Source organism: Pan troglodytes, chromosome 14, assembly GCF_028858775.2.
Source record: "Pan troglodytes isolate AG18354 chromosome 14, NHGRI_mPanTro3-v2.0_pri, whole genome shotgun sequence".
NCBI classification, from domain to species: domain Eukaryota; kingdom Metazoa; phylum Chordata; class Mammalia; order Primates; family Hominidae; genus Pan; species Pan troglodytes.
Window position 1 is genome coordinate 28,664,504 of NC_072412.2, and position 16,468 is coordinate 28,680,971.

Consider the following 16,468-nt stretch of genomic DNA (forward strand, 5'->3'; position numbering starts at 1 on the left):
GGTGTGTATGTGATGGGTGTGTGATGTATGCGTGTGTGTGTAGTGTGTGGTCTGTGTGTGTTCATATGTGCTCTATCTGCCCCCATCTTCTTTTTCCCTCCCTTTCCCCAGTCCCTTCTTTCTTTCTGTCTCCTGAATACTAACCCGGTCATGACATACAATTTCAAACCAGTGGAGGAGTCCCCTTAGGCTTGAATCTGCTATACGGGAGTCATTTATTTACCTGAAGTCACAGGTCTTAAGTCTGCCAAAAGAGCCTTGTTTTATCCTTTTCAAAAGAAAGACCAACTTAACAATTTAATGTCTTCTTTCCAGAATTGATGTCCACTCATGAGCTTGAAAAGAAAGAATTGGAAGAAAATTTTGAAAAACTGCGGCTGTCATTGCAGGTTAGTATTTCTTTAATTTTCTTACCTGGTATCGAGATAATGGCAGCATCATTATTCCCACCCACAAACATTCATTCAGCACCTACTGTGTACTAAATCCTATACTAAACAATAGAATATAAGGTAAATAAGTCATACTCGCTACTCTTAAGAAATGTGCTGTCTGCTCAGAAAGCTGTGATGCAAATAGTATCAGACAACAGGTAACACATACTTGCACCAAATGAATAATACAGTTGGTGAATGCTACAGACATTCAGAGAGATTACTCTGCACTTGCTGTGGTCTGGAGTATCCAAGGAGTAACTGAGCTATGTTCAAAGCAAGAGGGCTGGGGGAAGAGAGTGTTCTAGGCAGGGGTAACGGTGCAAGGAGGGTTGTGCAGGTCAGAATTCACAGAACGTGCTCTGAGACTTATAAAAGGGGCTGCAGTTACCTGGAGGTGGCTGAGACGAAAAGCACCTTCTCTTCCTCTCACTGCTACCTTTAGGAAATGCTGGTCTCAGATGCCAGAGGAGCTGCCTGGTGTCCTGCAGGCCTCTAAGGAGAGAATGCAGGTGTCCCAGATCACCTGTGTCTCCTTCCTGCCTTACAGAGACCGAGGCAGCTGCTTCTGTGAAAAGGCATTGACAACCCCCAGCCCCATGGAAGAGCTGCCTGGGAAGCCAGGGGGACGCTAGGGGCCCTGCTTCCATTTCCAAGTGTAGCAATTCCAATCACAGCAAAATTATTTTTTAAATGTTAGGCACACTCTCATCTGGAAATTGTGGGAGGTGAATCCCATAGCTGTAACACGTAGGCAGAAATTCTGCTTCTTCGATGGCTCACTTTCCTCTGGCAACATACGTGGCACTGAGCCTGCCCCATCAAGAGTCCAGGATTGTGGAGAGACCCAGGGTCACACTCTCCAGTGTACTCTTCAAAAACTAAAATGTGTTATGCCTGCACAGTGCTTGTGTGGTTTGCCGTTGGCCAATGAACCCCAGACTGCCTTCCTCGTATACACATCCTGCACCAATAGTTGTGCTGTCCTTAAAGGAACACAAATCAGGAAAGTGACGGCCATACAGCGATATCACAAAAATCCCATCCAATCCCAAACCCAAAGAAATGAGAGTTTTGTCTTGTCTGGGAGTCTGCGCCCTGCCACTGACACCAGATGGTCCTGAACTGGGCATATGTTTGTTGTGACTGTCCAGCAGAATCCGTTTGGGCTGGAGGTTATTTGGTGCAAGGAGGGTGGAATTGCTCAAGCCAACCTCCTTGGTCTACAGGCACCTGGAGAAACAGGTTTGGTGGTTAGAGATTTGAGTTTTTGTTTAAATCCCCGCTGCACTAGCTCTTACTAGCTTTCACATCTTGGAGAGTTATGTAGCCTCTGTAAACCTTAGTTTACTCTTTAAAATAAGGATGATGACAGTATCTTTCTCAAGGTATGAACAGATTAAGGGAAATAACGTGTGAAAAGTGGATAGCCCTGGGTTGGCTTAGATCACTGCTATTAAGTGGCAGCTATTGTAACTATTGTAATAATAACAAGCATTGTTACATTTATTGTGATTATTGTCATGCTGTTGGTTGGCTCCAGCCAGGTCTTTGTGCCTCTTAGCATGACATAAAGAAGCCAGCCCAAGTTAGTTGCAACAGCACATTCTGTCCCTGTAGATCTGCTTTGAGTGATGGTGAATAAGGCAGAAACATCAGTTTGGTATTTTAGATCCATCCTATGTTGTAATTGCCTGACGAGTTTGCTGTTGTTTTGTTTTTTTAATGGAGGGAAAGAGGCTTAAAAGAAATGCTTTCTCTGGCAGCACTGAGGAGGTTTGGTGTAGGAGCCATGGAGGGAGAGTCGTTTTTATAGTCAGTGTAGCAGGTGACCTGTGCTAGGTCACCTGCTACACTGCCCAGGCTGTGATGAACATTTCAGCTCATAGGCGCGCAAGCCCCCACCTGCGGCGTACTGCCCTAATGCACCGGCATTTGCATTTCATGGCACTGTGGGAACTTCTATTTCTTAAAAATAAAATGGAAGTAGGCTGGGCACGGCGCCTTATGCCTGTAATCCCAGCACTTTGGGAGGTCGAGGGGGGCAGATCACCTGAGGTCAGGACTTCAAGACCAGCCTGGCCAACATGGTGAAATCTGTCTCTACTAAAACTACAAAAATTTAGTCGGATCTGGGTCGGGCACATTGGCTCACGTTTGTATTCCCAGCACTTTGGGAGGCTGAGGCAGGCAGATCACCTAAGGTCAGAGTTTGAGACCAGCCTGGACAACATGGTAAAACCCTGTCTCTACCAAAAATACAAAATAAGCTGGACCTGGTGGTGCGCGCCTGTAATCCCAGCTACTCGGGAGGCTGAGGCAGGAGAATCGCTTGAACCCGGGAGGCAGAGGTAGCAGTGAGCCGAGATCGCGCCATTGCACTCCAACCTGTACAACAAGAGCAAAACTCCGTCTCAAAAAAAAAAAAAAACAACAACAACAACAACAAAAAAAAAACTTAGTCAGATGTGGTGGTGGGGGCCTGTAATCCCAGCTACTCGGGAGGCTGAGGCACAAGAATCACTTGAACCCGGCAGGCTTAGGTTGCAGTGAGCTGAAATCATGCCACTGCACTCCAACCTGGGTGACACAGTGAGTCTTTGTCAAAAAAAAAAAAAAAAAAAAAAAGGAAGTAACTGGAAAAGAGAACAAAAAAGAGGAAAAGAAACCTACTCAGGGAGGTTTGCAGACAGGGTCCTCCACCATAAGAAAGCAAGCAGTCAAGCCCAGCACTTCCCATGTTAGTGTCACTGTGTGCACTTATTAGCATTCACAATATCACTTCCCATTATTTTGTGGGATGATACCATTTCTCTTGCCAGAAAAGTTCATGGGAGGCTAGGAATGGTGGCTCATGCCTGTAATCCTGACACTCTGGGAGGCCGAGGCGGGTGGATCACTTGAGGTCAGGAGTTCGAGACCAGCCTGGGCAACATGGCGAAACCCCATCTCTACTAAAAATACAAACATTAGCTGGGTGTGGTGGTGCACGCCTGTAGTCCCAGCTACTTGGGAGGCTGAGATGGGAGGATCACTTGAGTCTGGGAGGTGGAGGTTGCAGTGAGCCAAGATCGTACCACTGCACTCTAGCCTGGGCGACAGAGTGAGACCCTGTCTCTGTCTCTGTCTTTGTCTCTCTTTCTCTCTCTCTCTCTCTTTATATGTGTGTGTGTGTGTATCTATATATCTATATCTATATCTATATCTATATATTTTTTAGAAGAGTTCATGGGAGACCCTAGTTTCTGTGTTTTGATATTACAGAAATGGTGCTGGGCAAAGAGCTTTGGACTGGTCTGCATGAGTGAGACATGAAGGGTGAAGGTCTCCTTGGGCATCAGTGGTCCTTTCCCAGCCTGTGGTCCTGAGAGTCATGGCTGGAGCTGAGTGGGGCAGGGTCAGCGCAGGTGCATCTGCCCTGGGACCTGGGGAAGGGGTGCAGTGTCTCCATAGACATGCCTGTATTCCTTCAGCCTGCAGGTGGAGAGCGGCCAGCTGCCTGCCTAGCTGACAGGCATGGGAAGGTTGAGGGCTGGGAGCGCCAGTCTGGCCACGGGGCAGGTCTGAGCAGGGAGGAGGAGACTGTGTGGACTCAGCTTACGTGGCAGCTCCTATCAAGGACATGCAACCCAGTCCTGAGGCCAGGAAGACTGTGTGGGAGCCAGAGTGAAGCGGGAGTGAGAGGGAGCTGGCTGGAGGTAGGCACTGCCAGCAGGAGAGCTGGCTGCGAGAGGAAAGGGAGGCAGCGGGGCTGGGAGGATGCTGTGTTAGGGAGTGTGCACTGCACCTTGAGGGCAGTGGAGTAGGAGACAGGGGAAGGACAGGTTCCGGTTTGCACATTAGAAAGAGTGCCTGACTGCAGTGTGAGGGCAAAGGAGTGATAATTCAGAGAAAAAGAGGAACCGTGCCAGGAAGGAGCCGGCAGAGTGGCCTGAGCTCAGGGCACTCTGGGTTCTAGGGACATTCAGGAGGCAGGATGGCAGGAGTTGATTATGGACTTGGTGATTAGAAGGTTTGGTGATGTGGGAGGGGTCCCAAGGGAGAGAAAGAAGTCAAGGAGGGTTTGAAGGGTTCTGGATTGAGCTTCCTAAATGAGAATACATCTTTGAAATACATTCATCGTGGTCCTTCCCAAAGCCAGGGGCTAGGTGCCTCCTGGACAAGAGGCACCTCTGAGGATTCTCTCCGAGGACTGTCTGCCTCTGTGGGGTCAGATGTTGTGAAATGCCTCCAGTTCACAGTGTTTTTGTGGTGTCTTCCTGACAAAGCACTAAGAAGGAGGGAGCCGAGGGCAGGCGTTGGGGGAAATCATCCTCTGTTGTGTGGTTGTGGGGGCTCTCCTTTGGCACCTCTTTCTTCAGCCCCAAGGGAAACACTCTGAGGATGCCCAGGGCACAGTGGTGGCCTGCTGATCACAGCTGCCCAGGCTGTGGTGGCTGCTGTCTGTAGTGGCCCCAGCTGGACTCCTTGTATCATTACTTGCAGGACCAGGTGGACACGCTGACCTTCCAGAGCCAGTCTCTGCGGGACAGAGCCCGCCGCTTCGAAGAGGCCTTGAGGAAGAACACAGAGGAGCAGCTGGAGGTAGTTTCTGGATTCCAGGCTTCCAGCCCCGCAGGGACCCTGCCCCAGCGAGGCCGAGGGACTCCCTCAGCAGTCTCGTCCCAAGACAAGGCCTCTCTGTGAATCCGCTGCTGAAGTGACAGCTGGTCACGACCTCCCCTGGATTTTTAAACAATTCCTGTCAGCAGCTCTCCCCTGAGACAGACAGCAGCTGTGGGTTTCTCCAGCTACGTGTTATTTTTGCCAAATTCCACAGCATTCCCCAGCTGGAGTCGTGGGGCTCCTATGATAAGCATGGTCTGGAAACCCCCCTCCGCTGGCCTGACCACCCCTTCCAGCCCATTCTCCCGCAACTTTTTAAGCTGACATGGGGCAGCCTTGGCTGCAGCATGCGTTCAGTTGAGGGGAATTTTTTCCAGAAAAGCTGGCAAAACTCCTTCCCTCTAACATGGGGTTGCCAAATAAAATACAGGACACCCAGTTAAACTTGAATTACAGATAAATAAATTTTTGAGTATAAGTATGTCCCATGCAATACTTATACTGAATTTTTTAAAATGTCATTTATCTGAATTTGGATTTAACAGGACACACTATATTTTAATTTGTTATATCCTGCAGCACTACTCCAACATGACTTTTTCTAAAATGGCTTTTCGGCTTCTTAAACCACTTTGCTCATTTCCTATGCCTGAGCTCTTTATGGGCATAGGTGGGACCTATAAGAGTCCCAGCTACCTGGTGAATCAAGTCGGCCGGGTGAATGTTAAAAGCCAGTGTTGGGTTTACTCTTTCTACCCCATGAATTCCCTGCTGGGCACAGGCTGGCAGCCCCCAGCAATTCTGGAGTCAGACTTGCCAGTGGTTGATGGCCATGTCTCACCTGTTCCCCCACAGAACTGGATTTTAGGAGGGTTCTCAGCAGGAAACTAGCAGGGCCCCTTTATCAGGGAAGGCTGTGAGCATCCTCTCTCTTTGGTGTTGCAATTGCCATCAGGGCGCTTGTCCCAGGAGGATAGATTTAGCTGGATTCGTGACATTGGTTAATATTGGGTTTTGCCAGGAGCCCTGGTCAACAGCTCATGGCTCTCTGCCTCTGTAGATTGCATTGGCTCCTTATCAGCACTTGGAAGAAGACATGAAGAGTCTGAAGCAGGTATTAGAGATGAAGAATCAGCAAATACACGAGCAAGAAAAGAAGATTCTTGAGCTGGAAAAGCTGGTGAGTTGGTCTGTTTGCTCGGGAGAGTAACCTCCATGACATTCCTGCTGTCATCACTGATATCATCGTTGATGGCGTTCAGCCAGGTGTATCCCTTACCTGCCCATTGCTTACACCCAAGCAGAAAATCCCACAGCTGGCCTTTCCCAGGAATCCAGGAGCTCTCATAAGGAATCTTGGAGGTGGCCTCACCTTGTCCAACTCTGGAGCCTTCCTGATGGGCAGTCTCTTTCTGCTTTGCCCTGGTTTTCCCACAGTTGTGCTGTCTTCTCGCCCTCTCTTGGGGACGTGTGGGGACCCAGCACAATGCAGCATCCCTGATGCCCAGGCACTGCACGGAGCACTTTCCCCGAGCCTGCGCCTAACTCCTACGGCTGCCTGTGGAGCAGCTGCCGCCACCAGCCGCTTTACAGATGCGGAGATGGAGCTAAGGAGCCCTGGCCCAGTGCTTCCAGTCCTCACAAGGCAGAAGGGGCCAGGGATCTCCCTGGGGCCCTTTTTATAAGGCTATTAATCCCATTCACAGGGGCTCACCCTCAGGACCTAATCCCCTCCCCAGTTCTCTGCCTCCTAATACCATCACTTTGAGGGTTAGGTTTCAGCATAGGAATTTGGGGGGACACAGACATTCAGTCCAGAACAGAGTCCTAGCTCTCACCCACACTCGCCCACCTCAGCCCACCAGCCTGGCTCCTGCAGAGCTAGCAAAGGGCACTCCCTAGGGGGCACAGAACACCCAGGATTTCACCCTCTACCCTGGGGCACAAGCCCCCGGCCAGGGCTAGAGTCCCAGAAAAGTGTGCGAAGGGAGTGGAGGAGAAGCCTCCTTCCAAGGGCAGCCCATCTTGATCTGGAAATTGGCCCCAGGATCTCAGATTCTTATTTTTTCCCTTTATTATTGTTACTTTAAAAATAAACTTTTGATACTAACAAAAGTAAATATGTGTACTGTGGAAAATTATGAAATAAGATAAACAAAAAATAAGCAGATTATAACATCATATTCCTACCAGTGCTTATGCTTTCCAGAACTTTTTCTCTGTAAGGTAGTATCTGCGTGCACATGTGCACAGGCACACACCCACCCACCCACATGGCCCACATATTATACTGTATAAGTGTTTTATATCCTTAGCTTGCCATCTCAGGCAGGAACTGATCATCTCATCGAAATTCCCCATTTGTGAAATGTCCCTTGCATCTGTATAACCAAGCCAGGGGCTGATCTAGGGCCACCCATTGCATTTGGTGGCCATGTCACCTCTCTCTCTGGAAGCATCCCTTTTTGCAGACATCTCTTGCTGCACGGGTGCAGTTAATGGGGGCAGACCAGGTGATGCTGGATTGTCGCCAAGATTCTGGGCGATGCTGACCACTCTGCACCCTCCAGCAGCCCAGGACTTCCCAGCTCAGGCCAGGCCTAGGGCTGGCGGGGAGCTACAGGACAGCGCCTGCCTCAGCTGAACCCTGCCTTGCAGCCTTGCCAGTGTGGGGACCAGCTGTTCTGAGAGCAGCCACCCATCTTCCCCCTCCTGGCTTGGCCATTTGCATTGGGTCACCAGCAAACCTCTGGGTTTACTTGGCTGATTTTAGCCATCCTCCAGGCTTTCTGCCTGCCCATATGGCTTCTCATCCCAGAAACCTTTCCAGGCAAAAAAGAATCTGCTCGATCACTTCATCTCCTGGGAGCAAAAGTGAGGGCTGGGTGAGGTGTCTTGCTAAAGAGCGGGTACAGAGGCCAGTCCTGTGGCTAGGATTCCTAAGTCCTGTTCATGGAAAAGGGACAGTTTTCTTTAAAGATTAACTACATTAACAGTGAACTTGTCACATTCTTTTCAGAAAATAATTTATTTCTAAATTGGTCTTAGAATCAAACTGTACTTCAGCTAGGTCTCAGGCCCTCGAGGACACGCTAACAGAGGGAAAGGCATCAATTGCCGGGGAGTAACAGCCATGGGATGATGGGATTTGGGGATAATGTACCCAGCTGCTCTTGGGCTTTGCATTCCTGGCTGCCTGTAGCCTCAAAAGGAAAAAGCGTGCTTACATTATTTAGATTTCCTCCCTCCATTGATTCAGAATGTCATGTCGTGCACGCAAGGCTGGCCAAGGATGCTGCTGCAGTGTGGTTGACCCTTTGGGAAGAGCCATGAGACCCAGTACTCAAACGAGGTCCTAGTGGTATTCATGGCTTATCTCTGACAATGGCAAGGGCCTGGGGACATTCACTATAAGAAATACATTTTACATCAGAAACACACACACACACACACACACACACACACACACACATTGATACATAATATATATAAAATAAAAATATCTGAAATTTGCTACCTACAGTGCACATGGGCATTTTCTATTCTGTTTCATTTAAAGAAGAAATGCTGGTCACATTCCTCTGACCTGATTTTAAAACCCACTAAAGCATTGCGAACTGATGTTTGCAAAATGCTGTTCTTGATAATCCTCCAATGCCCAGAGCTGAGGGCACCGGTTTGCTCCCTATTTTATGGCCTTGCTAGAACCTCTTAAACACTGTTTCCTTTGTAGGCAGAAAAGAACATTATCCTAGAAGAAAAGATCCAGGTTCTCCAACAGCAGAACGAAGACCTCAAAGCAAGGATTGACCAAAACACAGTTGTCACCAGGTAGGTGGGCTGGGTGTCACCTACAAAGTGACTTTCCTCTTGAGCTTCTTTTTGTTGCAACATCCAGTTTCCCTCACTCTGGCCTGTGAGTCTTTCCCCACAGTCTCTTGCTGTTTCCCCCAAGACCTGAAGAACAAGAACAAACCCCTGCGGCCATCTTGCCTATTCCTGGCCACATATCAACGGGCCCCACCTTGAGAGAAATGAGTGAAATCAGCAAAAGTGTGCAGCAGGGTCCTCCTGCAGCACTGGGAGGGGAAGGGGTTTATTTTTGGAAGAGATTAGGAGAGGAGGGCCAGCTGGGTGTTCCCAGGCTAAAAAGAGAGCCACCACTGGCTGATACCCCAACTTCCAGAAATTCACAATTTCCATCCAGGTCTCGCCTGTCCCTGTGGGGCCACGCTCTGAGGTGCCCCAGCTTTCAAGGAAGGGTGTTCAGGCTCCTCCCTCACACAGCACAATGCAGGGATAAAGCAGGGTTTTGGCTTCATCAGCTGCTCTTCCATGAGGGCTGAGCCATATCAGTAAGACCCAGGCCCGAACCCTTGCCCACTCAACTCAGCTAGGCTCCTCAATGCTCACCCATGGTGTGTTACCCTTGCACACATAACTCGTGCATATGCATACACTCACATGCACTCACACAGGCACTGCATGCTCACTCACACACACACTTGCATATTCCCACTCATGCACACTCACTCTCATACACTTACGCACACATACACTCATACAATTCCTCACACCTATTCACATGCCCTGTTTGCACACTCACACGTGCATGCTTATCTTCACATGTACATGCTTATTCTCACATGTACATTCTCTCACATACATACGCTCTTGCACACATGCATGAATGGACACACAGCCATTGCCCCCATAACTAAGCCCCTAGTGCAGGCATTTTGTTCTCACCTCAGAGGCACATAGGAAAGGCTGTGCTGGGGGCAGCAAGCTCTCTTTGCTCCGGAAGCTGCAAAGGTGCCCTTGTCAGCAGAGCAAATGCAGACTTTATTGAACAGAGGTGATTTTTCTGGACTTCAGTCTGTCCAGCTTTAAAATGCATATGTACTTATTCCTGTCAGTTCCTCAGAGGTGCTGTCATTCTTCAAAAATGCAACAAAGCAAGCAATTCGGATTCATTTTTTCACCCACCAGCCTTTATCGGCAAACATTAACTGAGCATCTGTTATGTGCTTAGCACCAGCTGGATGCTGGGAATTCAGCATGCAGAGCCTTGGCCTCTGTCCTCCAGAGCTCCCAGTCTAGCAGGCAGACACAGACCCCTAGAGCAGCATTTCCAGCAGGGGAGGACACCTGCCGTCGTGGAGGCACAAGCCTGGGGCAGGGAGGCCAGGAGAAGGCACCCCCAGCTTCCTGGCAGTCTCAGGAAGGCCCGCGGCTCTTCACTGCTATTGTGCTGTTGTCATTGTCAATTGCCAGCTGGGCGGCTGTCTCTCCTTTCGGAGCCTCCGGGCAGCATACCCACTCCAGCTCTCCACTTCCCTCCTTTCAGTCGCTGGCCTTTGCTCTGTCCAGTGGACAGCCAGTGCCTCCCCTGACCGGGCAGAGGGCCTGTGGGATGATGGGTATTGGCCAGAGAGGCTCTGGGAACAGATGTGTCATTGGGCCAAATGGCAATCATGATTCAACCAAAGTTCTTGGTCACTGGGTCACCCTGGTGCCTGTTCTCCCTGCGGGCATCATGGCCTCCTCCCTTTGCCCTGCACCATTGTCCTGACCTCAGGTTCAGTGTCCACTAGCATGATTGCTACTTATTTGTCATTGTGCCCATGCAGACAGCTGTCGGAGGAAAATGCTAACCTCCAGGAATATGTTGAGAAGGAAACCCAGGAGAAGAAGAGATTGAGCCGAACCAATGAAGAGCTGCTTTGGAAGCTCCAAACTGGGGACCCGACCAGTCCGATTAAACTCTCGCCCACATCTCCCGTTTACCGCGGCTCCTCCTCGGGGCCCTCCTCTCCGGCCAGAGTCAGCACAACACCCAGATGACGCCACTACACGGCCTGCGGGAGCTCCGGCTTCTCGTCCTCCGGTCTCCACCCTGAGGGAGCACTGACCCGGTGCCGCCGGAGCTGGCCCTGTGCGCATGCTCAGTAGCTGCGAATGCCTCCTAGGCGCGTCCTCCTCTGATCCCCGTGTAAGACTGCCCTGGTGTCGGCACTTAGGAATGTGTAAATGGTAAAGTCTGATGTGCAAACGTTTTACCATAGTTAGAGCCAAAAGAAAGACACTTGCAATTGTTCTTGAGCAATGAACTTTCACTGCAGAATTTCAGGTTAGTTACAAAAAGCTCAGTTTTCAATATACATTGAATAATCATTGTGTACTGCACCGATATGTGTGTATATTTAGATATACGTATATACACATGCTGCGGTTCTGAATTTCATTTTTTATAACATGAAGTGCTGACATATTTTAGTGAAGGTCAGCAGTTTTCTAACTTGTGCCTAAGAATTATTGGGAAATGAAAATGCATTTCTATCTAGCTTCCCAGGAATATTTCTACCCAAAATAGAAAAAGGAAAAAAAAAAAAGATACAGAGAAGAAGCGCCTTTCAACTCACCACCAAGTGGTACTCTCTTTAACACGAACACCAGCTATTTGTGAACGGTAACTGCCTTTGGAACAATCAGCTTCTTAGTCAACATGATGTGAGATCACTATTATTCCATTCGCAAGTTTTAATTATTGATACTCCTGTCATGAGCGGATAAGGGAGAGCAGTGGGAAACCCTAAGGGGGTTTAGCAGTTTTGCAGATGTTACCCATGACAGTGACTCATCTCTAATAGTCTTGTAAACACAAGTTTTGCTTTTTTCCTAAATGGCATCTCAGACTCGGTCATTAAGCTATTGTTGCACCCTCCGGAAAACATGGCAGAGCATGACCTTTGAGTAAGAGTGAGGATGACCTTGCAGATGACTGTGCCCATTCGCGCTCCATCCTCATGAAGGAAATTGCTGCCAAGGTCTGTATTTTGACCAGGCACAGAGGGGGAACATCACTCCAGCTTTCCATGTGGTTCACTCTGATGCGATACTGTAAATGATCAACTCTTTGAAATAAGACCCTCAGGCCCCCATTTCCTAGCAGCCCCCCTTCAGTTTGGTTCTACAACTCAACCCCTTCACTGCACATTGAGATGGCTCAGGGGTTCTAGCAGGGGCTTCCAGAAAAAAAACACCATTTCTGTCCCGGGGGACCAGTTCTGAGCTGTGCTAGATCATCACACGACCACCCAGAAACCCACTTCCACTTCCTGCTGGATGATCAGGCAACGCTGCTGCTGACTGTGCTCCCATCTTAGACCCAGAAGGTTCTCCCAAACAGAGGAGCCCAGTGAAACAGCCAGCCAGGGGGCACCAGCTCCTGGACTGGCATCTGTCTCTAAAATGGTAGAATTAGGATATGAACAGTACTCATGTAGTGGTGTGGAAGATTAGGAGCATGATACACAAAAGGAAGAAGTAGTTTTAACAGATATGGTGATGATGATGATGCCCTTGTTTCCTGTATGTGACAAAGACCCTGCACTTTCTCCCTGAGACCCCCCCCCCCCCCAAAATTGTCCTGAGCACAGGCCTGTCTTTGAGTGTGCCCAAGGCGAGAAGAACCATGAGGGGGTCCTGCAGGGGCCGGAGCCATGGAACGGGGAAGAAAACAGCCCGTGGACGGGTCGGCTTGTCCAGGGCACGCCTACTCGGCACACGTGTTGCCAGCGTGAAGGCCGACATGGTCCCTGGCCCTAGGATGAGTCCACGCTGGGCTTCCGGGCCTCAGGTGCATCTCCAGCCAACCTCCAAGGGTCTTGCTCCTTCTGGGGACGTACACAGTAAATCCACATGGAAACGCCACCATTTCTCTCTGCTTTAGTGGCTCTGCATGATACTGTGATATTGAGTTGGGCATTCCATTAGAGTAGATCATGCCACATTGACTAAATACACAAGTATTTATTCTAGTAGCAGGCACAACCTGCAAACACAAATTCAGTTACAGCTTAGCTGTCCGAATTAGGAACCGCTTACATAGCCGCACCTGCTAAATGCAGTTACACAGCAATACTGACTTCCGTGTGATGCTAGAACGTGGTACAGTGTATTAGGCTGCTGTGGTCAGAGTTGTAGCATTGTTAGCACTAAGTAATTCCTCATTAGGTGGACTTCGGTGAGAGCTTTGCCCTAACCTGCCCTGACCTTGGGTACTTGAGCTAATTTCCACGTGGCCCTGGCTTCGTGGTTTTTTTTTTTTTTTCTTTTGTTACGGACACCCATCACGTATGGCTCCTCATCTGAGCCATCACCGCTCCCGAAACACATGGGGCGGCAGCTGCTGTGCCTCCTTCTCGATTCTTCCACCCCCCCACACCATCAGAATTCGGATTTCTCTCCACGTGGCGTCTGCCTCTGTCCCCTTCCAGGCTGGAGCGACGTTTCCACGTTCGGATGCTGCAGCCTCTGCACCTGCGTCAGACAGACCCACCAGATACCACCTGTCTCTTCCTGGCATTTGGGAGATGCGTGGGCGGCCTGCCCCCCGACCGCCGCCCTGCCCACCACATGCTGGGACAAGGTTCTGGCTGGATGTCAGAATGGATGGGGGTGGGGGCAGCCCTGGCCGTGATTAGTTGAATGAATGGGGTCACAACATCCCTTTTCCTGCCCCTACAGTTTGTGTTGCATATTTGTGTTTAAAGCCTATTAAAATAAACTTGAGGGACTTTCTGCGATATCTACTTGATGTAACTGGAGACCTGTCCCTCTCAGGCTGGGGATCCCAGGCAGGGAGGCAAGGGGGGTGGCGTTTGCAGGCTGGACCCCTTTTCTGTGTGTGCCGGGGTTGGGTGATGGTCCGTGAGAGAAGTCTATAGAGACCCCCTCTCCCCTGACTCCGCAGGTCCCAGGTCCCTGTGCCCACCCCTCCAGCCTGGGGGCTTGAGCAGCCCCTCCCCTGGACATGGGAGCTCAGTGCCTCTGCTCTGCAAGGCCGGGTGCGCTGGAGTTGGCTGGAAGGAGGACATAAAAGGTCATTCACTCATTTCAACCTGAAAGTGCTTGCTCCCCCCATCCTGATGGCCTTCAGTTTGGGCTGCAGCCGGTTTAGCCAGCTGGACCTCGAAGTGTCCCACAGGTGTCTGGCACCATCACAAGGGAGACAGCTGGGTTCGCAGGTTCCCTGTGGTGGTTTTGCAGGGTCTGTGGGAGTGGCAGCTATTTTAGCGAGATCAGCAAGTCCCTCCTGAACAAGTAGTGAACAGCAGACCCTTTGAAGACACAAAATTCACTTCTGGCCCTCACAGGGAACACCCCAGGGCCACCTCTGGGTCATCCCAGTATATCGATGGCAATCTAGTTATTAATAATCTATCTGGCCACGTGTCCTAACCTGTTTGTTTCTTTTGGGGTGTCTTGAGCACCCTTCACTTTCATAATGACCCCCTCCCATTGTCCTTACCCCACCTTATGCGGTAAACAAGGCAGGTGGCAGCACCTCCACATAACAAAGGAGCAAATGGGTGGCAGCCACCAACACGAGCAGGAGGTGAGATTAGAGCCAGCTTTCCACTGTCCGTGGAGAATGGTGTCCCCTTCCACGGCTCATTTGCAGTAGGCAGAGGAGACTCTGGAAGTCAACTCACTCACTGACCTCCTCTGTGCCAAGGAGCCCTGAGAGCTGGCTCTCCCTTCGTGGGAGACTTGCATCCCCCTAGCAAGAAGGGAGTTACGGAGTTAAGCACAGGTGGAAACCAAATGGTTGGACAGCTTCCCACCTGCGATTGAAGTTGAAGGATGTTCTCAAAGCCATTGCTGCATCAGTGTGTACGCTTCGAGCAATGACTCTGGGATTGCACCCTGTCACCTCATCTGTAATCACCAAGTGGTGAGAATCCTGCCCACGTGAGAGTCTGTCAAATGCTTACATACACACACAGATACACACACACTACACACAATCCCGAAGGCTGGTAAGCCATTCTGGTAATTCACTTAAATTAAATTTGCTAAATACATTTTTGTTAGCCAGTCTGCATCCTTCAAACCTCTTGCCCCAAACCTCATAAAATAAAACCAAGACAGACACCTGGTGTTTCTGAGGCCAGGCTTGGGTCACTCTCACCGCAGCGTGATGATGCAGGCCAATCTTCCTCACTCACTAAGTCGGGAAGCTTTTTCCAGTGCCAGCGCCAGGCAGGGTCGGGATGCCCTACAGCTCCGAGCTCAGACAGCCCTGTCCCTTGTATGTCTACAGACCTCCTGGGTGCCCATGCCTCCTCCCTCTAAGGCACTCACACCACAGACACGAAGAGAGCACCTGCCACGCAGCTGCTGACTGTGCGTAGCGGCTTCTCACATGACTGCACCGCCAAATTCACGCGGCAGGCACTGGGCTTCGTCCCTCCTCCTGCACTGTGGGAGCAGCGGTTCTGAACCAGCTGGCACTCATCAGGTGCATTGTTTTAAGGATAATTTAAAAGCATCCATGGCAAAGTCCCACCCAGCACAGCTTTTTCTTCCCCACGCAGTCTCAGATCCACTGGGATTAAGTGCTCAGCCACACCAAGAGCCAAAAAGCTGTTCCCCTCATCAGCAAACATACTGCCTGTTTCATTCCTGAAGACTTTTCCTCACATTGTGTTTTTTAAATGGCTGTATTTATGGCTGAGTGGACAGGCTTAATTTGGTAAAACTGAAGTGTTCCCTTTGAACAGGGGTTGATGGGATTATCTGTAGTTGGTTCCAGCCCTCCCTGCTGCAGCCTCAGACCCTGCCCAGGTCTGTGTGGTGTAAGGGCTGGGCTGAAGTTGGAAGCCAGGCCAGCACCCCAGGCCATGGCTCCACAGGCTTCCTTGTTGCTGCGAATGCCATTTGGAGGCAGCTTTTGAATGAACAGAGGTGCTTCATAACCAAAATGTGCAGGGGAAAACTTTCTCCAGGTGGTACCCCTCAAGCCTACAGCCTGGCATCGCCCCACAGGACCTTGAGGAGCCACCGGTCAGGATTTTCGAAGAGACTGCTGAAAGACTTGGCATGGCCTTTTCAAGCTGTCTGTGCGGCACCAAGCAGTAGCCACTAGGTGGCAGTGTGGCGCTGCAGGAACTGGGGTCCACCTTGCACTTGGCTCAAAGTCATCCTTAGGGACCAGAGGACACATACAAAAATCCAGGAACAAGGCATGCCCCATGCTTATTTCCCAATTCTGGAATCTATCAGGCTCTCTGGGCTGCTTTGTGAAGCTGGCCCCTTTTGTGAATCAGGTTCTGCATCAGCAGAACCTCCCGCAGTAATTACACTGGGCCAGAAACCACTCCCAACCTGTGTCCCAGGGGCACGCTGCACAATCTTGCTTACCCACCACGCAAGCTCTGTGGTCTGGCTTTCTGTGTGGCCAAGGAACACGAAATGTGCATGATGCTTTCAGGTGCAGATGCTCATCACATATTCCAGATCATAGGCACGCTGGGGCCCGGAGAGCAGCTTGCCTGCCTTCCTTTCTGCACAGCTCCCTGGGTGTCTGCTTTCAGCATCGTCCATCAGCTGACAAAACTCAAAGGTCAAACCTTATCTTC

General features: G+C 50.2%; 1 protein-coding gene across 3 annotated transcripts in view; it reads left to right on the top strand.

Moving 5' to 3' along the window:
* The window catches only part of MTUS2 (microtubule associated scaffold protein 2), a 481,365-nt gene extending 467,735 nt beyond the window's left edge, over window positions 1-13,630 (top strand). For 2 of the 3 annotated variants that reach the window (XM_024348494.3, XM_003314094.7), the window contains 5 exons: window positions 316-389; window positions 4,920-5,018; window positions 6,100-6,219; window positions 8,773-8,870; window positions 10,673-13,630. In XM_024348494.3, coding sequence (XP_024204262.2) covers window positions 316-389; window positions 4,920-5,018; window positions 6,100-6,219; window positions 8,773-8,870; window positions 10,673-10,886 — 605 coding nt within the window. In that variant the 3' untranslated portion in view covers window positions 10,887-13,630. The remainder of the gene's footprint in view (window positions 1-315; window positions 390-4,919; window positions 5,019-6,099; window positions 6,220-8,772; window positions 8,871-10,672) is intronic. The other variant, XM_054665152.2, reaches the window with a different exon arrangement.
* The last annotated feature ends 2,838 nt before the right edge of the window (window positions 13,631-16,468 follow it).